The sequence below is a fragment of the Thermobia domestica genome, chromosome 6 (genome assembly GCF_964235325.1).
Source record: "Thermobia domestica chromosome 6, izTheDome1.hap1.1, whole genome shotgun sequence".
NCBI lineage: Eukaryota > Metazoa > Arthropoda > Insecta > Zygentoma > Lepismatidae > Thermobia > Thermobia domestica.
Genome location: NC_137459.1, coordinates 203,395,135 through 203,417,895, shown reverse-complemented (window position 1 = coordinate 203,417,895; position 22,761 = coordinate 203,395,135). Strand labels below are relative to the sequence as shown.

The window sequence follows — 22,761 nt, the reverse complement described above, 5'->3', positions numbered from 1 at the left end:
ATATTTTATAAGGGCGCATCAGCAGATTCTATCAGCACATTGTGGACATCTTGTTTTACCTTTATTTTAATACTTGCTTTTATTCAACGCTGAATAAAAGCAAGAATACGCTGAATAAAAGAAATTTAAAGATATAGAAAGGCTCTTTGAGAAATTTAGCGTGTACACTATGTATTATTATTATTATTATTATTATTATTATTATTATTATTATTATTATTATTATTATTATTATTATTATTATTATATTTCTATATCTTTTCTGTAGTTATATAAGAATAAAGTATAAAGCAGAAATAGTAAGATTTCTTGTACAACTTTCCTTTTAATTCTTAGCAGTTTTATTGTATTTTAACACTACAATATGAAACAGTAAACCAAATAACAAGATGTAATGGCATTTTTTTTTTTAATACATAGTTAAGAATAATTAACGGATTATATTAATGAAAGAACAGTCTGATCTTTTTCAGAATGCACCTCTGCCAAAGTTAAGTCTTTCTTCAGCACTTCTTAGTCAACCTCCTCCAAGTCTTGTCACAACAGCAGTTAGTCAAGTTGCTCCAGTCTCCATGTCAGCGCTTGTCTCAGCTGTACGTTCTCCGGTATTACAACCCCCTACTCCTACGATGGCTGGACCAATAAGAAGGCGGATCAGTGACAAATCAACTTTGTCTCTAGCAGGAGGTATTATATGTTTAGTTAATAATATTAGTTGTGAAATTACAGTAGGTTGGTCAGTCGTTTCTTTCTGTATAAATTGTAATATTAAGAGATAGGATATTAAGAAGTATCATTGTTGAAATAATATATTTGAAAATATGTTGTAAAAATACTTAGTTTCCATCTTCGGAATTATTAGAACTGTAATACACTTGTATTTTAGTGCCGCTATAACTCTGCTTTCGCCTTGTTCTTACATAGTTTTAAACTAAGTAATATTTTTCATTTTTTCCCCCATTATCTTAGTATCTAATTTCCATTTCAGAATCAAAGTTGTCACCACACATAAAGTTTCAGGAATGACTTAGTAACTTAATGTTGTTAAAGGGCAATTTATGAACTCGTGTCTTTTTAAGTAATTTGATTTTAGTAGTTACGTGATTAGAATAAATAATTATGTATTACATATTGTTAGTACATATGTGGAAGTGCACTGTTGTAATTAGGTACCATATTTTGTTTATTATTATTATTATTATTATTATTATTATTATTATTATTATTATTATTATTATTATTATTATTATTATTATTATTATTATTATTATTATTATTAGTGATGCTGTGCATTGTAGAAATTATTTATTTCTTTTTCGTTTTTATCACTTTATATTTACTATTTCATTATGTTTCAGAAAAATTCGACAATTTTGACGAAATCGTGAGGAGAGTTAAATTCAGGATTCATTCCCATTTTGCCTAAAAGCCCTCCAGCACTTTGTAGAAAATATTTTAAATGATCCTATTTTAGGCAGAACGGGAATTCTCGTTCTACCTAATGTTTGGAGACAAAGAATTTTATACGGGGAGAGACTTTTTTTAATAGGGAAATGTATCACCGAAAAGTGTTTTTGTGCAGCTCGGAACCCATGTATAACGAGGGCGGGAACAAAATCTAAGAAAAATTCTGACGAGACAGACAAAATCCAAGGACCGAATCATAGGAGTATATATTGGATGTACCGTATATGATTATTATTTTTTCTTTCAGTTATCATATATTCTAAAAAGTTATCTGTAATTTTTCAATTTACTGAAATATTTCTTTTCTTTTTTCTTTTTTTAAATACTGAAAACCCAAGAAAATGTAAAAATGTTTTAATAAAAGGACAGATTACCTTTAATTACTTTTACATACACCCATATTAAAAGTTCTGGGTACTATTATTTATTATAAATTTAATACATTTGGAATACGTTCAGCATATTACTGTAAATCATTCATTTTAATTACGAAAAGTTACTGTGATGTTATTTGATCTTTTCTTTAATTTCATCCTTATGAGCATATAGCACTCTTTCATTTTGCGTGTTGTATAAATATTTATTTATTTTAATTCTGAAATACTAATCAAGATCTTTTTTTAGCAAAGATCGAAATGTGAAATATATGCCTACTAAAGCAGTCTTACGTGTTTTATCGAGTTTCCAGTATTTAAAAAAAATATTTCAATAAAGTGAAGAATTACAGGTCAGATTTTAGATGCATGACAGTTGAACAAAAAAAAATAATCATCCTTTTAATAGGCTGCACCTATGATTCAGTCCCTTGAATTTTATCCGTTTTGTCAGAATTTTCCTTGGATTATGTCCTGCATTTGCAATAATCTGTTTAGTAATTCTAACAGATTCTGTAAGAAAAAAACTATATCTTCAAGTTTAGAACAGTGAAGATGAGATCTTGTTTTAAATTATATTGGCTATATTGACGATATGTGGTATTTAGTATTGCTAGTATTTACATTGACGATATAAGTATATATCACATATTTCATCTAGTATAGAATCATGTATAGAAGACAAATCACCTTATGCGTTCTCTTGCATTGTTTGTTTAATATATGGCTAAACATCTGAATAGTGGCACCTTTTAAATAGTGCAAGCCTTAGCATACTGGGCATAAATTACTACAAATCCGAATACAATTTTGTTGTGAAATGACTTGGTATTAGACCGAAGTAAGCTTGTTTTATGTGCATTTCATTTACAATGTCGAACGGCTTTTTTTGTAACTAAGTCAATCAATTTTCCATTTTCTTGCAGGTAATAATAATAATAATAATAAAAAACACATTCATCTTTGTGCTAAAGTAAATGTGAATAACACTGCTAATAACAGGCCTGTATCCTAGTCATTTTTCCGAGAAGAACAAGTACAATAACATCTAAAATTTATGATGAAACTTGAAGAAATAGTTATTCTTCTTACAGAATCTGTGAGAATTACTAAAGCAAAATTCTCTAGAAAAAAATCCTCCCTGAATAGAATTCCCCATCTCGAAAGATTTGGCAGAATGAGAATTCCCGTTCTGCCTAAAGATAAGATTATCGAAAATATTTTCTACAAAGTGCCGGAGGGCTTTTAAGCAGAACGGGAAGATGCCAAATTCTTTTTCTCAGGATGATTGGGAAACTTGAAAGAAAATATATGCCGTATTGCATTTAAATGAAATAATTTTGTTGAAAATTACGGAGGAATTTTTTTTTTTATTATACTATTAACTTCAAAACTTAGGACAACTCACCTTCTTTTACCCACTTAACTTTGTCCGATTTTAATTGCAACCAACGGGGTCATTGAGAGATGCCCTGTAGAAAGCATACACTTTGTTTTATAAAAATTGAATGATGTTTAAGTAGTTTATATTTGACAATTGTTTTGAATCTATATGTGCAGAGTTTCAAGATGGTTCGGTATTGCACCCTTTTACTCCCTTACTTGTGATGGATTGCAACCTCAAACAACGTTATTTCGGGAGTTTGAAGGGAAGGACATACATACCAAATTCCATTAAAATCGGATGAGTTTTACGGAAGTTACTGTGCAAAAGATGGATAGAAACACAAATATGAGTTTATTATTATTATTATTATTATTATTATTATTATTATTATTATTATTATTATTATTATTATTATTTAAAGCTCTAGAACCTTCTATGCTCGAAAGTTTTTAAAATTAAAATATCTATATAGAATTAAGAAAAAAAGCTTCTGTATTTACTTTTGTATACGTACGCAATACTGATCAAATATTTAAACAATAATATATCTATTTAAGACTATTGAAACGTAGTCGACTTTATATGAATTAGTAGGAAGTAGTACTTTACTTTAGTAATATTTAAAGTGGTGATATGTGACATTGTGTTTCAAAATGCAACGTATAGTGACTGTTACGATTACACTATAAGTTTTGAACAACTCTGTTTTATAGGTACTAATCCAGAGTCAGAGGTCCTGAGAGCAAATTAATAAAATACCTTGAATTGCACATTTGGTGCTCCATTTAGTTTTTGTGAAGGACTAAAACAGCACTACTTATAATTATATTACAAATATTGTCTTTATCCAATTTTGTTGTATCCTATTATCCGGACGCTTTGTCATAAACAACAAAATTTAATATAAGATAGTATAGTCTAGAGTTACGTTTGAAAGAATAAATAAGCTATATAGTTAAAGATAAAACAATAATATTTTGTATTTATATCATGATCTGTGGGTTACTCATCGAACGAAACTATTCCTCTTGCCAAATATGTAGTGACACTATAGATATGATAAACATTGAAAGTGATCATTTAATTTTAACAATGCCGTTCATTTCAATTAATATTTGTCAATTAAGCATAAACAACTCCTATAAATTCTATATTGCATTGAAGCTCTGCTAATATATGTAGCGACGTCGAATTTTAGATTTGCTTAAAGGTAGAAATTACAAAAGAAGAAATAAAGAAAGAAAGAAAAGGGGGAACAAAAATGAAAATAAAAATAAGAAAAAATGTATTGTCAGGGTTGCCAGACATTCCGCGTCGAAAGCTCCAAACTGTTACTAATGTCACGATTAGATTAATTGTTCAGTTATTCGGAATGTTACATATGCCAAATTTTTAAAATAAAAGATAATATTCGTGAGTATATATGGTCTTATCGAGTCATTATACATACTTGGCATCTATGTGAAGCAAATTTGGAATTTTGCAGAAAAATATTTTTAAAAAATCGGAGTTAGCAAACATATTCTAACTAGTTAAGATAGCTTTTTACGGCATTTTCACATATGTAGGATATTTGCGATTAGTATGGTCAAAATAACATTGGTGATTCCTACATAGGAAAAAAATATATATCAACATGAGCCTCAAGACTTTTTTCCCGAGCTAATGCCGTTTGAAAATAGATCGTCGTATCTTGAAATTAACATATCTCTGAAACTATTGAATATATAAATGTCAAACAAATGACAAACTAAGTAGGTCGTACGCAATCGATTAGAATATAAATTAAAGTCTTCTCGAAGGGGATTTTCCTTAGAACGTTTCTCGAAAAGTATCCTTAGAGTGTTCCTTTGAATTTTTAAACACGAAAACAACACATTTCTTTACAGAAGTGTTTTTTGAGCTGCCAAACTGCTATTTCTCTTCCAGTCAATTGTTTGTTTTTTGATTTCTTACTTTGCCCTTTTTTTTCGTCATAGATAAATAATTTCAAATGTTCTGGTATTAAAATCGGGAGCCTCAATTTGTAAACGGCTTTAGTCCGTAAACAATGCCTTTGCAAAACTATAACTTTTTCACTGCTGTCCATTTGTTCATTTGAGGAATCATCTACAGGAGTTTGACTTTGATAATCGTGGACATCCTGTGTGCATGCAAAATGGTCTGATGTTAGAAACATATGCAAACCAAATTTGCTAGAAGTGAACATTTTCTTCAAATCTGTTAGGTGTTTCTCAACGGTGGGAAATGAAAAGTAAAAAGTAAATTAATTTTGTTAATGCGAAGTGGAAACTTAAGTGCTAGAAAAGTGTTTAGTTGCTAATTAAAATTTATTTAGTAACACCTTTCAGATGTTTTAACCATGATGAAAAAAAAAAAAAAAAAAAAAAAATCTGATAAAAGGTCTGATGTTACACAAATTAATTTTGTATCTTTGAGGGAGGACAATTACATGTGCCCTCGAACATTTACTATATGTAAATCCTAAGATTCATCTTTACTGCTAATAAAACGCGAGAACCAAATGATATGCAGCTTTCGTGAGTTTCAAAGCAAGCTTCCATGTCATATTTGATAATGAAGTAAGATTCATTTGGCTAGTTGAATTGGCTAGATATGTCTCCTATTGTTGTTGTCAAGCTTGCATAGACCAAGTATTATTATATGTGAGCGTATTAATTTTGCAATTTTTGTTATAATTTCGTTGAACAATTATTGTATAGTTTATTCTTGATGCACACCTATCTGTCTTTCGAAAACTTACTTTATTTTACAAAGAAATTTTCAAATGTTCACAAATCAATCACTAACATATAAAATATCAGTTTTGGGTGTGTTACAGAAATGGAGTACCAAACAATATATATATACAGAGAAAGAGAGAGAGAGAGAGAGAAGTAATCAGAACGCACAAAATAGAAATAACTATTGAAAGTAGAAAATTATATGTTAATATTTTTTAAAGATACTTTTTGTGGAAGATATTGTTTGAAATCGTACATTTCAAAGCTTGGAGTTGAATAAGGCTCTTGTGCTTAAATTTGTTTCTTTCTTTCGTAAGCTAAACAAGAAATTCATCCCTTCTAGTCATTTATTCAAAACCTAAAAATCTCAAGTCTCAAGAAGAATTCGTTTTTCCTACTCAAATATAATTATTCTGTGTAGATCATAACTTAGCCTCGACTTGTCCTTTCCATGTAGGGTCTTTCGAAGACAATCCATTAAGACGCAGAGTTGCAGACAGAGCAGCACTAGATATATCAGAAGGTAACTTTGATTCTGTATTATCCTTCTTCTGAACTTCATGGTAGTATCTGTTTTTACATTCTTATGACTTAACTCTGATGGCTTGTCCTTTCCTTTTCTTTTTTCCTGGCTGCCATTGTTAGGGCTTCCCTATATGCTGGAAAGAGCTGGACTTGATGTACAACAAGGTAAAGTTTAGATAGGTGTTCGGTGATGCAGAGTTCATTGAAAACCCTGGAAATCATAGTTTGAAATTTGTAAAGATTTTTCTTTAAAATCTGACAGGGTTTCTTCTGGATTCTGCCTTCACTTATTTTCTGGGAGTGATTGCATGAGAATGTCTGTATTTGTGCGTATGTGTATTTTTGATATGAAGGTGAGATAAACGTGTGTGAAAATGTGTTTATGTATTTGCATGTTTGTTATTTATGTGTAACCTAAGTCTATGCATATTCGTATTTTTGTACTAATAGAACTTATTTTTTTAAGAAAGTAAAACATCAGTTACACAATTAGATATGTCTGAGAAGACACTGCGGCTTGGTGGTAGAACGTTCACCTGTGGTATGAGTGACCTGTGGTTCAAACCCAAGACATGTGTGTTCGTAGTGTACAACTTCACGTCCGTTGGTTTTCTCTGGTTTTCTTGTTTTCTTTTACATTCTCATTCCACCAATACCTCCATAATCAATAACATACACTCAAGTGTAACCTAAAATATTAGACGTTAAAGTCCGAAAGTTAAGGACGTTAGACGTCTTAAGGGTGTTACAATTTCTTTGTAATCTAACGTCTCTAAATAACATATTTAGACTGACTAAATAACATATCTATTAGTGATAAAACTAGTCACTGTTTACTAGTTGTATTTACTAGAAACAAAGAAATCTAGATGCGTGGAAAACAAATTACTTACTTGAAAAGTCTTGAAGGCATTATATTACATTAGACAATGCTACAGGAGGTGCACTATGAAGTGTTTCGCTAAATGTTGCATCCGATAGAAGAGAAAGGAGGAAGACGAAAAGAAAACTTTAAGAATAAGGGTTCACTTTGGCATTATATTCGATCCAACGACGCTTTATCTATAGATACTTTTCTGCATTTTAATTTTTCTTCCTACTTCTTTTCCTCTTTATCTGATGAACATGAGCGTCGCCAGAAACTTTCACAGGGGGGTCAAGAAGAAACGCTAATAATACACACACACACACACACACACACACACACACATTAAACAAAATCACAATATTATAATTAGGAAGTCATGCAAGTACATATACTATGTTGACTTTAGAAGAACTTTCCGAAGACAGAATCGTATGTTCCCTCCTTAATTCTTCATAATAATTCCTGTTTTCAACATCCCAAACGTTGCAAGAATCAAGGAGAGAGAGAGAGAGAGAGAGAGAGAAAGAAAGAAAGAAAGAAAGAAAGAAAGAAAGAAATAATACATGTTCGTGACTATGTTGCTACCGTACGTGCCTTTGGTGTAGGAGATTCGAGTTAGATTCCCGGTAGAAGTTGAGCTCATGAAGTTTGCATTCCATATGAAGCTTTAGGTCCACATCCCACCCTCGGGGCTGTAAGGGACACTAAACTGAGAATAAACTAACTCAAAAAGACAAAACTTTATAACAGTACTGTGTTCCTTGATGTTTATTTATCAGTCCTTTGCGAAGTCATGCAACAAAGAGACTGCTCTCGGGTTCTCGATAAATACAAGAAAATATTTTTTGTGTATGAAAATCAGAACTTAATCATTTCACATAAATAGAAATTTAAAAAAATAACACATGCAAAAATGTATTTACGAAAATATTACGGTTTTACTTACCAAACAGGAAAAGAGCAGATTTTATAAGATAAAATCGTCGTCATCTTCGTGTTTGTAAATAACTAAGCCACCAGGTAGAAATAATTCCTTGTCTTGTTTCACAAAGTTCACACAAAATGCACAAAATCTTTCTTTCTTCCGTAACCACTTTACAAAACGCAGAACAATCAAATTATATTTATATAAAAAAAATCGAACACACAATATAAAGGAAAGTGCACATAAAAAATATCTATATATAGATAAGCATTATTACATGTCATATAGGTCTACTTCTTGAACAAGAATTGCATACGCCTTGGTTCTTTCCCAAAAGCATCCAACATGTCTAATATGAATTGTGTTTTATTTTTATTTATAAGTTTCCGATGGAGACTCATCATACACAATCCTGTCAATCTTTTTTCAGAGATAGTTGACCTTAACCACGTTCTCACACGTCTTAGGGTGCTAAAACTTCTCTCAACATTACATGTTGTAACGGGGAGAGTAACCATTACTTGTATTCTTTGCTTTATTGCCGGATAAAATGTGGCGTGATCCATCAAATCAAAAAGAGAGAGTTTCTCTAAACTGTCTGCATCTAGATTTCTGTGTTTCCATAAATCGTACCAGCATTCAGCTTGAGGAAGGAAGTTGTCAAATTCATAAATTTCATTTATTTCATCCATCATCTTCATGAATTGTAGTTTAGAGGTGTTTTTTATTTCACGGGGATGCAGTGTGAAAAGTGAAAACCCTGGACTATGTTCTTCCGAAAATCTATTATTTAGCGACTGTAACAAAGAATCTATGTACGGTATAAATATGGTTCGCCGATAATATTCTTCCGTATTTGTGTATGGATTAGGACGATGAACTTCTCGAGATGCAAGTCTGGGAACTGACAGTTGAATATTCGGTTCATCAGGAACACGAATACACTTTTCGAAGATAGAGTAAAATGTAACTTCAGCTGTATCTCTCTGTTCTTTGAACATACAAATCAACTCCGAAATGTGTGATTTTGCCGCCATTAAGTTCAACTGAACTCCTTGCAAAATTTGTGCTACTGGCTCAAGGTACGAGGAATATTGACTGATAACTGACAAAGAAACAATAAAGGCTCCTGCTGTTCCTGCACAAAAAAGACGATAAGCATTGCTTCTTTCAGAAACTGTAGAATTTATTGACAGTTCTTCTAACACACACACTATTTCCGCTGTGTTTCCACTGTGTTTCGTATGTAAGGAACGGAACATAGCTTATTAACGACAAGATTAAGCTTGTGTGATCCACAATGGTAAAAAAAACGCTTTTGGGAATTGTCGTCTGATAATGCTTTGTACACCGTTACTACATCCAGCCATGGTGGAACAACCATCGAAACCCTGCCCTACAAGTTCACACTGAGATAATCCACGTTTTTCCAATGCTTTTAGAATTATTCTAGCATTATATGCGGCGTTTAACTCTCCTAATGGAATGAAACCTACGAAATATTCTCGCATCTGATTTCCAACAGTGTCATAAAACCAAATACCTAGAGACAGTTGTTCTACACCCCCCAATATCAGCTGTCTCATCTGCAAGCACATTATAATAGTGGGAAGAAACAATTTTAGGCTTTATGTACTGTTCATATAAAGTGTTGCCTGCAACTGATATCAATTCATTTTGAGTCTGCACAGATTAGTATTTTGCATTTTGGGCAGCAGTTTCAAAGTGGTGATACTGCAACTTTCCCCCTCGCAACTTTCTAGAATATGCTAGCCACGGAAATTCAACAAACCACTTATACAAAAAGGGGCATTTTCTGGCATAACATCTTGTTTAAAATCATATGTTTCGGTCGAGTTCCACGGCGACATCAATATTTCATATCGACCAGTGTCCGACAAACTTGACTGCAAATTTAAGTCTACATAATTGCCAATGTCTCTTGGCTCACAGGACGTCTTCTCACCTAATAAAGTTGCACAAGGGGACATTTGGGGAGAAGATACGCTAACGATATTGCCCTCCGGTAACTCGTTTTCTTCGCTCAGATTTTCAACACACAGAATATCACGTTTGGTGTTTTCCAATTTTGAGGACACTTGCTGTTTTAAAAAAAAAACATCGTGTTTCATTTGCTTATGCTTATGCATGATTAATTTTTAAAAAGCAATTCTTTCTAATTCACTCACCTACACATGAGCTATTAAATAAATTATAAGCTAAGGGGAAAATACCCACTAAACTCTGAAAGAGACCAGAGTTCGAAAACCACACACATTTATCACTTTCCGACACTCCCGAGCAACTTTGAAGTTTTGAAAACGAAAACCGCCTATATGACACACCAGAAACACGGATTTCCAATAATTGCGCACAACCAACTATGAAAAACTAAACCTTTCTCTTCTTGAAAAGGGTCAATCTCCATCCTCCCCGCTAAAAATAGCATTGTACTTGTAAACCGCGGGGTCTCATAGGAAAAAAAGCTCAATTTCTTTCTGCTCAGAACGCTACTAAGAACAAGGAAGACAATGTTTGACAGCATTAGAATCATTTTCCCTGCTACTCCATTTGCAGTTTTATCTTCTCGACCCCTTTCCCTCTCCGTAATCCATCAAGATTCTTGGTTTAAAAGGAGGCGGGGTCATTCAGGATCACTTTCCTACAGCCAGAGGGCAAACGGGTGCAGAGGACTCGGTGACATTATTGCCTTCACAAACAGAATTCTTGGGTTATTTTTAACATCAATATGTGTTAAATGCTTATACTTTTCCGATTGTTGCGAAGGTCAGACAAATGAGTCAGAGAAACACTTTTATTCTGCTTTACAAAGGAAACCACTGCAGAAGTATTAAAAGATGTGGCTCTTCATTTTCTATGGGAACGATTGAGGATAACTTGCTTGATTCTTTCAACGTTTGAGATTTTGAAAACAGGAATTATCGTGAAGTGCTACGGAGGGAACATACGATCCTGTCTCCGGAAATCCCTTCTAAGTGCAATATATATACTTGACTACTTCAAGATCAAGATAATATTAACCAGATTTCCAGGGGGAATCGACCGACCCCTTCGACCCCCCCCCTTCCGACGCCCATGCTGATGAAGCATTTAACAGAATAAACTATAGTGTACATTCTGTAGCGTGCGAGCTTGTTTTCACAAGTTTGCAATAAGTATTATATAATAATACTATATAATACTATATAATAGTGTGTATATATATATATTATATATATATATACTATTATATAGTATTATTATATATAATAAATATATATGAAGGAAACTGACAAAATATAGAAATAAATTTGAATTTATAATATGATTTTAGACATAGGTTTGAAATCAAATATTGTGTGTAAGTATAGTGCACGTGTGATTTAGTTTTACTATTTGGATCTAGTTAGATCCCAGCTCTCGCCAAGTAGGCTTTATGGTAAATAGATATCATGTACATGGGTTTTCTCAGGGCTCTCCCCTTTCCTCTCACTTTCTTCATTCTATCATTTCATTCATTATCATGATCATAATCTCCCTCAGTCTCGAAGCATTATGGTAAGACGTTAAAAAAATGTACAATATGGAGTTCAATGACACGAATTTTCAGTGAACACTGTGTACATATTGAAAACCAATTAGCTTTCTCCAGTCATTTACAAATGAATATACACACTCCATATATGCTTTTGTTCATAACTTCCGAAGAAATGGATTCAATTGAGTACAGTTTCTGAAAACATACACAGATTTATGTAAGAGAAGTGTCAAAGACGTATGTTAAAGAAAAGTGCATTTAAGTGGAGCTATTTTTTTCGAAGTTTCTAGCAAAAGAGCGTGAGTTGAGTAGATATATTAATTTGCTAGTGATTGTACAAATGGAAGATTAAGAAAATTTAACTAGAAGTGTAACTTCGTTTACAGTGATTCATGATACTAATGTAAATAGTTTTTAAAATTCTAAACTAAACTCTGGTCATCCGGAACATAAATTTGTTAATCCAAACTCTGGTCACCCAAGTGTGTTTTCGCCGAATTAACACCATGTACATGAAATTTTTCACGTTTTTTCCTACTCTGTTATTGCATTATTTATTCCCTTGTTATTCATTTTTTTTCATGGGGCCGCGGTGGCTCAGTGGTAGAGCATTCACCTCTGATGCATGGGGTCTCGGGTTCAAACCCTGCTCCCGCCAAGTGAACTTTGTGGTGGACAAACACTGTGTGCGTGGGTTTCCTCGGGGTTCTCCTGTTTCCTCCCAGTTTCTTCATTCCACCATTTCATTCATTTCTCATCATCACCGTCCCCTTTAGGCTAGTTAGCATAAACGTGGGACGTAAAACTCAAATTTTTTTTTTTTTTTTTTTTTTTTTTTTTTTTACATTAACATAAATATCATAGGAACAGTATGTTAACTAAACTTGAGATTCTGTTTTATTTCAAAGTTTAAAACACAAATGAAATGTGATCTAAATTTCTTGAACAAAATTAATTCCCTTGCTCTTGCACGGAAGAATTCGCTCCATAAAGTGGTTCTCTCCTATCCTGTTCATCATTACAAACATATTTAAAGCTGTTTGTTTATTTATTACTTTTCTAAATCAAGCTGTCTTCGAAGAGACTTGAACCTATTCAACGTTCATAGTAAACGATATCTCTAATGCTCGAATACGGTTTTAATCTGGAAAGTGAAAATGGAAGTGTTTCTGTTGTTTATTGCAGTCTGTTAGTACAAAAGAATACATAAATTTGCGTCTCCCAGTAATGGTCTAATATCCGTAAATGAATGGTTACTGTCCTCTGCTGATCTTCCAGTTGTAACGATATAGGCCTGTATTGACTCTGATCTGAGGATTGAATCAAGCAGGTCTCAACACCACAACACTTCTTCTCCAAATTCGAAGTCAAAATAGTTATATTTCTGACGTCTACAGTTATACATACTCCAAGGGGTTGATTGGGGACTACTCCACCACTGTCTAGGATGACAACACTGGATATCAGCTGAAATAGCGTGATAATCTGTCAAGTGTTAGATCAGTTGCGATGCTGAATTAATCTGAAATCTTGTAATCATGCGTGTTGCATTGCATCATGAGTGCGTCTTGTACATCATAAGTTGTTACTAAAACGAGATTTGAACTGAACTGAACTGAACTGACTCAAAGAGATCTTAATTATACTCAAAGAGAAAAACGGCAGATTGGAATTTTTAGGACTCTACTAGCATGGTTCGCCAAAGCACTCATAATAGCTTTACTTCCTCTTAGGGTCCTAATGGCACACGGTGGAATATATCAATTTTAAGCCGTTTGATTTCCTTGAAACTGACTTCCATTTTATTAGACGCTTATAAGAAACTTAAAAATGCCCAAAAAACAAATTCTTGTAGGGGCTGTCTAATCAACCATGGCTCATGACTCCGGAACAACTAAAAATATGCAGCATACAGAACACATGTACCTCTATAACTAAATATCCAGAAACTATATATCTTATTGTTACAAACCACACAACGGCTTATCGTGGGGATCCTAAAGATAACCAGTAAACTCTAATTTCACTGACTCTAGGGGGTAAAGGTAACAATTCCAAACTATTCCCTAAATAACGCTTTGAAATACCAGATAATAATAATAATAATAATAATAATAATAATAATAATAATAATAATAATAATAATAATAATAATAATAATAATAATGTGAAGAAGAAAATTCTGATTTTTAAATTATAATTTTCTGGGATTTGTTAAGGAATATTGCATAGGAAATTATTTAAATAAAACTAAACACTTTTAATTGAAATGTTGTAGAAACTAAAATTAGTTCTCGTACGAATAATTCTCGTATGAATAATAATAATATAATAATAGTTTCGTAGCTATTAACAGCTGGCGTCCCACTACTACATCTCTCACCCCAATAGCTAACTGGTCTGGCAATTGATGATCGTAACAGCTTTTTTATTTTATTTTATTTTATTTTTTGTTGCAATCGCAGGTAGCATCACAAATCTCATGTCTGATGTTCCAATTGTCTTAATAAATGGAAGCGATAATGTTTCTCTATTTTGTTGGTCTTAGTATTATAAATGTTTTTGATTGCTGTCCTTAACCCTTAAAAACCGGCGAGCGTCATATCACGCAAAAATGTAAGTCGTCCGGTACGATTGACGTGATATCACGCGTTGCCACATGGGTCTTTCACACTCGCGTTTCTTCGTTTGAGAATGTTTTTTATTGGTTAGTTTCGCAAAAAAAAAAAAAAAAAAAAAAGTTCTTCATGCTTTGAAACACCCGTGCGTACAAGATAAGCGTCATCTATCCATTTCCGGCTTCATATAATCAACATAAGCAAGGCTTGATACATTTTTTTTTTTTGTTTGTTCAAATTAAAACAAAAAGAAATCTTATCACGTGCGTTTTTTTCTGTGTCCCTATTTCAGCAGACACACGTGCAGGTAGCAGAAGGGAAACCTGTGATAAGATTCGGACACCTATCGTTAGTGGGCAAGGGGTGGGGGGCTGTTTCTTTGTCCTGTAGACTAAACAATATGAGTTCAGGGCCCAACCTGTTTTTAGCGTAGGTGTAATAGGAGAACACAGAGAGACCTGTGTTTTATTCTGTCTCTCCCTTCCTTTTCTTCGAGAACTCTATTACACAATACACAAAACCCTGAACCTCTGTTCTATATTTTTGTTTGTGTGTGTGTGAGAAAGACCAAACTGATCTTTTATACGCGAAATCACGTGACTCCCTTCGTTGAACTGCCTTTGTTGTTGGGTAGTCAATTTGCAAGATGTCAGAAAAAAAAAATATAGTAACAATACTATTTCATATTTCGACCTGAAACAAACTGATTTTGCGTAGGAAGGATTGTAGGTACATTTCCAGTGACAATTTTCTACAAATCAAATAAAAATAGGGGGGGTTTGGGAGTCTTTCACCCAAATTTATGATTTTTTCTACAAGTTTGGGTTTTCCCCCTGGTTCCACTGAACTTAGACAAAGTACCTCAAATGCCACCAAAAATTATAGGAGGGACCTTGCCTAAGAATTTAAAGGTGACTTCATAACCTAGTCCCATTTATCAACGTTATCATTTTTTTGCAAGACATTACAATGAAATAAATTTCACATTTTTTTTTTTCCATTTGCAAGATGTCAGAAAAAAAAATTATAATAACAATACTGTTTCATATTTCGACCTGATACAAACTGAATTTGCATAGGTACATTTCCAGTGACAATTTATAGAACAAACCAAATGGAAAACGGGTGGGTTTTGGGGATATTTTCCCCCAAACTTATGATTTTTCTACAATTTTGGGCTTTCTCCCCGCCCCTTCCCACCCCATTGATTTTGCACAAAGTATCATAAATACCACCAAAAATTATAGTACAGACCCTGGACAACAAAATACTTTTTACTTCATGTCTCTTTGTGCAACAGAAGTGATGCTATACGCTTTTGTTTCAGATACTACAGACTATTAAAAATCATTTAAACTTCCCGCCGTACCTTGAAGCATACTGGGCGTTCGGGCGTCGTAAGTTAAGTGTTAAATCTCTAAATTTCTTGCTAATATCAGCAAATATTACGCAGCTCCCTATGTGCTTCAAATTTCACTACTGGTAATAATATTGACACTTTTCCGTACTTCAGAATTTGTGTTGCCTCAGAAAACTTATGTCTTTCTAAATATGATTATTTTTTTTTTTCCTGCCTCAATATCAAAAACCTGAAAACTTTATAAATTGCCATCTTGTTGGTTCGGAATCTCGATTTGGTTTTCAAAAACAGTGCCAATTGTTACTCTTGGATTACCTTCTTATATCTCTTAGTTTAATAGATAACAGTAGTTTTGAATTAAGTATTTTAAAGATTTTTCACTCTAAAAATACTTTACACTCTTTTAAAAAGCCTTCCAGTTTAACATCTACAACTGCTTACTTAAATTAACAGGGTGTATGAATATTAAATATTTATACTCATGAATAGGAAGATCTAGTTGCTCTGAGTTTTATAAAATTTATTTATGAGTGTAAATATTTAGTTTCCTTACATCCTATCTTTTCTTACGTAAGTCGTGAGAATGCTGACAGCTGCCAGCAAAAATTTGATGTTTAATATAATTTTTAAAACAGCCTATAGTAATTTGGATTAATAAAAGTGAATGCTTTTGAGTTTACTTATAAGATTGGTTTTCAGGTGGATTACATTACAAAGATTTGGTTTGTTTTACAAATTCTTTATTCTTCCTAACTTTCCTTTTCGACAACTCCACAGATAATTATTATACGACTAATGAAATTTCAAAATTTCTCTCAGAGCATGTCTTGCTTTAACCATCAAAACACTTACACGTCTTATATATTTGGATATCCTTCTATATCCATCTATCAGCAAATACCTAAACTAAACTACAGGCTCAAGTTGACAACCAACTACCTCTCAATAATTCAGTCACTTCCACCGTATCCTGTATACCAACAGCTTATTTCTTTATATAAAGATGTTAATAAAATTTATTCAGGAACAGAAAGCACAGAAAATTAACTAAATGTGATACGAAGTGGGGCAGAATTTCGAAGTTTTATTTTTTTATTGCAGTACTTTGCTACTTTCTATCACTTTCTGCGCATGAAGTTCCATGTCATGACTTCTTTAGTTTAACATATTTCGGAGATCTTCTATAGGCTAAGGAAGACGGATAAATACAAGTGAATTATCATGAACTAACTAGTGAAATGTAGCACAGAAAACGGGAGAATCCCGGAAATTATTCGACACATTGTTGTTCTATCAGAAACTCACATGACATGTGCCCAACCAGAGTTCTGTACTAAGCAGCCCTGTACTCCAGACTTCTGCACACTTGGAATGTTGATGTCTTCACGTCTCGCAATAAAAAAGCAAAATTAGAAAAGTGAAAAGATGAATTAAGATCTAGAATTTCGAAATAGACATTGGCAGTTTTCTTGTTAATAATTACACTAGCAAGAAAAGTTCTGATTCTATAGTGAAGGATTTGATATAGATTGACGTATATATTTAGATTTAGAACTTCAGTGTAGTATTCCTTATGCAGTACAAAGTACCACTTACAAATAAACTGTTCGTTTCTTTTATAAATTCATTTCATGATGTTTTAACTTCTGAGAAGAACATAAAAAGATCTTTTAGAAGAACATAAAAATATATTCCTAAAATTTCAAGCATTCGTAGTTGTTGGTTTGTGTTCAAACTTTGAAGTTGAAAATTACTATTGTTGTATAATATAAATATATACTTTGGATTGTTCTGGTCCGTTTCTCTTAGCCCTAGAGAATAATCATGGGACGTTAAACTTAAAATAAAGAAACTATAAAAAAATAATAGAAGTTCCGGTATATAATACTCCATATAATGGTAAAGTTGCTACATTTACGTCAGTTGTGTTGGAACAAAAGGGCACCTATTTGAGATATGTTATTGAAAAACTGATGTCTGCCCTTAAAATTCAACCAAGTGTAAAGATAATAGATACTATAATTATAAAACTAATATTCGTTGTAAAGGAAAAGACAGAAAAGCTTGTCTTGAAATTCAGGCACCCTAAGAAACTAAAACATACTAAGTTTTCTCATCTTCTAAATATCATGTTCATTTTCCTTTGAAAATAATGAAGGAAATGCTGGTATTTAATAGACATTTATTCTAGAACAGTGATTTACAATGGCAAAGTAATAAAGGCACTGTAATGAAGTGTCTTCTGTTTCTTTTATACTTTCTAAACACAGTTTTGATAACAACAAAGAATAATAATCTCATATTTAGTCAACTAATTTATAATTTATAATTGCTCTAACAAGAAAATAGGATGACATATTACTATTCTCAAATGTAATTTTTCTTATTCTTTATGTGTTTTATTATAAATATTTTTAAAAAATAATTCAATGGTTCTTGTTCCAAATTAGATATATGCATTTACTTATTAGCTGTGAGTAATACTAGACTAATATACTATAGTTTACTTCTGTTTCATTGGAAAAGTTACAATAAAAATAAATAAATAAACACGTGATATTGCTCTAAATTCTATATATCTATTGAGTATTTATTTGTATAAGCTGACAATCATATAATTATCCTCATTACAAGGTATAGTAATAACGTCTATGTGTGCACGAAAGACTGTGTGTATGTGTGTGTGTGTGTGTGTTTGCGAAATGAATAACTTTCAATAATCTTGTTTCTTCAGATAAAATATTTTCTAATACTTGACGAAAGCTGAATGTATGTAATCTTCAAGAAATTAAAGAATATTTAAAAAATGTAAATGAGTGATTTAAAATACTAACTTCATTTCAAATTTAAATGCCATACAGCTTAAAATTTTGTTTATTTTGTATTTTTATTAGTATATACATACAAGTAAGTTCACAATATTTATCTAATAATAGTTCCTAAATTTTATTTCTTTTTAAATTTTCTTTATTTACTTTTCGAGTCGTTTGTAAAATACATAAAATTTCTGGTTTTTCCTTTCAGAAATTCAGAGGAATAGAGAATTTTACAAAAATGCTGATGTACGGCCTCCTTTTACCTATGCCTCATTAATACGTCAGGTAAGTTACTACCAATAAACCTAACAGATATTATCATTTCATTCTTAAAACATGAATTTTCTTTGTTTATTTTTACTGTAAGGTTGTAATTTTTTTTTATCATCATAGCCAAATACGGTAATTTCAATAAACTATTATTTTTGAATGGTAACCAAATAGGAACGAGAAACAAGTTGGATCTATTAGTATACTGCCGAAAAAAAGAGAAGAAAGTATCTACAATGATTTTTGCCAAAATTGAAGATTCTAAAGATGATCTTCCGGAAAGGATGTCCGAACAGACGTAGTCTAGACACATATACAGGAAAAATGATAAGTGAAAAAAAAGTACAGATAATGGTAAAACACTGAATCATAGTACGATGTTACGGGGGAATTAAGTAATTTCATATAAAAAGAGAATAAAAAAATCATTTGCTATGAATTTGAAGCTCTGGAAGGTGAGAAGGTAATGGAAAGATACGGAGTAACAAATTTTCTATTCGGGTAATTAGAAAAGAGAATGTAAAGGTGTGGAAGTGATTCACGCAAAGAGTCTGAAAGATGAGGTAAGGAAAGTAGAATTTGTGAACAGTAGGTTAATAATAATTAAGAAAAAAGATAGAAGTATTTGATGTTGATACAGGTACACGAGAAACCTGTTTGCACAGAAGAAGTGAAACTAACAAAATAGAAAATAATCGTGCACAGAGGAAAAGGAGAAAACAAGTAATTGTAATGAGTGAGTTGAATATTGTTATGGTAAAGGACAGGCTTACTCAACCATCAAGGTGCCAATTGATTTGTGATAAGAGGCATAAACGGATCTGAAAGAGAGACTTGTACACAGTTTGTGATGTCAGACTTTCAATACGTGCTGTGGAACTATTGCATTATAAACAAAACAGTTCAGAGAACAGTATTGGTGTTTAAGTGGATAGGTGTGTGCAAGGGTCACCGGGTTACATCAACTGCTGTAGGAGATAAAGATGGGAACGTAGAGCTTTAGGACGTTGACGACATCGATTTATTTCTGTGTATATATTATCTTTATTTTCTTAATATCATTTCATTAAGCAAACTAGTGATGCACACCTAACGGGTAATGGCAAGAGCAGTTGATAGATTTAGTATCCCGGCATTCGCCTGGTGGGACTGAGAGCGGAAATTGGAACATTTTCTGTTCAGCTCATCTTTTCTGTTTTCATTCTATTTTCTTTAACTTCTGCATTAGCTGCAACAGGGAGCAAAGGCTCCGTCCCATCAATATCTGATTGGCAGGTCATACTTCTTCAGAACTGTAGGGCCATTATTTCTGATTCCAAACGCCTGTGAAACGAATACTTCCACATGTTGTTTTCTATTCCCATTACCTACTCCTAGACCAAATTTGGTACAATTATTTCTGAGTGACATCACACCCTTCCCTCGTTAGTGTCCTGTGTATTACGAATTAGGTCACGCATGTACTGTTGTACAACGCATGTACTTTTAGTTGCTTTTGTTTATGGCTTTCTTTTCCTGACTAGTCATCCGATGTATTTGCGTCAGGAAGGAAACAAAGAAATGGCACAATATTACCATGATGAAACTAGATTGTATTGATCATCCAACTGTTGTCTATCAGTTTCCTTTCTTCTCGAATTACTCAATGCATTAGGAAATTGGAAATTGTAAAGAAAATGACAACCAAACATTGTTGTTCCTATAAGCAATGCGCTTTTAAAGCAAAGGAAGTAATGATAGAAGTTGTTTCGATCAATTAAAAGAGAATTGAACCGAGAACCTAGGGATAGCTAGGGTAGTCAGTACAATTTAACCCGTGACACTTGTGGCAGTGTTACAAAGTAAGGACGATACAGTATCACAAACATTCAAATTTTGGTGGCCTATACAGCAGTAATAACGCAAATGAGACAAATAATGCAATGCACATCCAAAGTACTTTAGTGCTTCATACAAGGGTCGTTCAGGGTTGAACGGGATTTTCGTATGTAAATAATCGATGAATAGCCGGATCATGATGAAACTTACGGGTGACGTAATGTTCCTTCTCGAGTAACTTGCACCCGGCATGACGTATTTGGCGCTTGCGCAGCAGTTGCAGCGAACATGGCGGCAAGCAGTGTGTCTGTGAAGCAACGGTGTGTAATCAAATTTCTTGTAAAGGGGAAAGTTAAACCAGCTAAGATTGTCAGAAGATTGCAAGCACAATATGGTGAACAAACTGTGTCACGGACAAGAGTGTACGAATGGTGTGAACAGTTTCGTGAAGGGCAGGAGCTGGTGACAAATGAAGCGCATGGACACATTCGCCCGACTGCAGTCACATCAGTGAATATCGCACGCGTTGAGCACAATTAATGCCCAGTATTACTCCACATTGTTGAGTGGTGCTGTACGAAAGTCCATTCACAAGAAAAGACTTGGGATGTTCTCTGGAAATGTCATTCTTCTCCATGACAATGCCCGCCCTCACACGGCCAATGTGACAAAAACAACTCTGGCCGAAATGCGCTGGGAAGCTCTGCCCCATCCCCCCTAGAGTCCAGATTTAGCCCCCAGTGATTATCATTTGTTTGCACCTCTTAAAGACCATCTGGGAGGGAAGAAATTCACGACAGATGAAGCACTGCGGAATGATGTCCTCCAGTGGCTACGACAACAATCAAGTTCTTTGTACGCCAAAGGAATCAGGGAGCTGTCACAATGATGGCAACGACCTCGCACGGAGAATACTTTGAAAAGCTGACATAGTTTGGTGCTTCTTGTGCTATCTGTTTCCTCTGAAGAAATAAAAGTCCTGGTCAATCTTGAACGACTCTTGTACTATGGTCATGATATGACGGATTTCGAATGAATACGAATCAAGTTACAAGGAATTGAAAATTTGACTTCTTTCAAAAGCATCCGTTTCGAAAAATTGCTTAGATCGTCCAATTGCACAGATAGTTTTCAACAGATGTGAAGATTATAATGTCATTTACAGTAATTTGATATCTCAAACCATTCTGGAGATATGGTAAACACTAGTAAAGTTTGCAACGCTGTTTAAAATTATGTAATTCCAAGAACTTATTAAATTACACCTACCGAAAAGTATTATTGTAATGTTATAGAAGCAAAGTTAATCAAAAATTGTTTTAGAAAATTCTCACAAATACGCCATTTTAAGCAATATATCAAATTCTACCATATTTTTAATATCTCCGGAATCATTACGTAAAATTGTTGTAAATGGCATTATGATCTTTATGTCTATTGAAAACCATGTACGTAATTCGATATTATACTAATCGAAACATTTTTTTTTCGCAATAATGTCCTTTGAAAAAGTCATATTTTCAATTACTTTTAACTTTGTTTCTACTTGTTCGAGGTATGTTATATGTTGACCTCAACATTGTAGTACTTTGGATATGCATTACTCCGTCCGTCTCACTTGCGTTATTACTGTTGTAGAATCTTCCAAACTTTGGTTGTTTTTCGATGTTTGTGACACTGTAGGGTCCTTAGTTTACAACACTGAGTAACTGATATTATATTGTAAGTTGTTCGTTAACATGCAGATTTGAAGTGTATTATAACCTGAGAAGTGCCATTTGAAAAAAAGTGCAACTTTGTGTTGTACTGGCAACACTGTTAATCTTGTGGTATCTGAGTACATCAAGCAATGTTCCCTTGCCGTTATTTTTACGGTACAAAATTTCATTGTTTTTGTGTATTAATTTAAAAGTTACTAGGGCGTACCAAGGTAAATTGTCCACCCTGTATTATATAAAAGTATATATATGTATAGGTATATGTTCTACCTCTGGAACACCTGGAGTAATTTCAATTAAAGTTGGTACATGTATGATTTACAATCTGGAACG

The 22,761-nt window shown here is 33.1% G+C and overlaps 1 protein-coding gene across 24 annotated transcripts in view; it reads left to right on the top strand.

The window, feature by feature from the left end:
• FoxP (forkhead box transcription factor P) overlaps positions 1-22,761 on the top strand; it is a 1,320,908-nt gene that overhangs the window by 1,171,092 nt on the left and 127,055 nt on the right. For 21 of the 24 annotated variants that reach the window (XR_014131897.1, XM_081762611.1, XM_081762608.1 and 18 more), the window contains 3 exons: positions 459-687; positions 6,430-6,495; positions 18,831-18,907. Coding sequence is in view for 23 of the 24 variants with exons in the window: in XM_081762611.1 (XP_081618737.1) it covers positions 459-687; positions 6,430-6,495; positions 18,831-18,907 (372 nt within the window). In the remaining variant the exon portion in view is untranslated. Of the gene's footprint in view, positions 1-458; positions 688-6,429; positions 6,496-6,617; positions 6,663-18,830; positions 18,908-22,761 lie in introns of all 24 variants that reach the window. The other 3 variants (XM_081762600.1, XM_081762606.1, XM_081762605.1) reach the window with 2 other exon arrangements.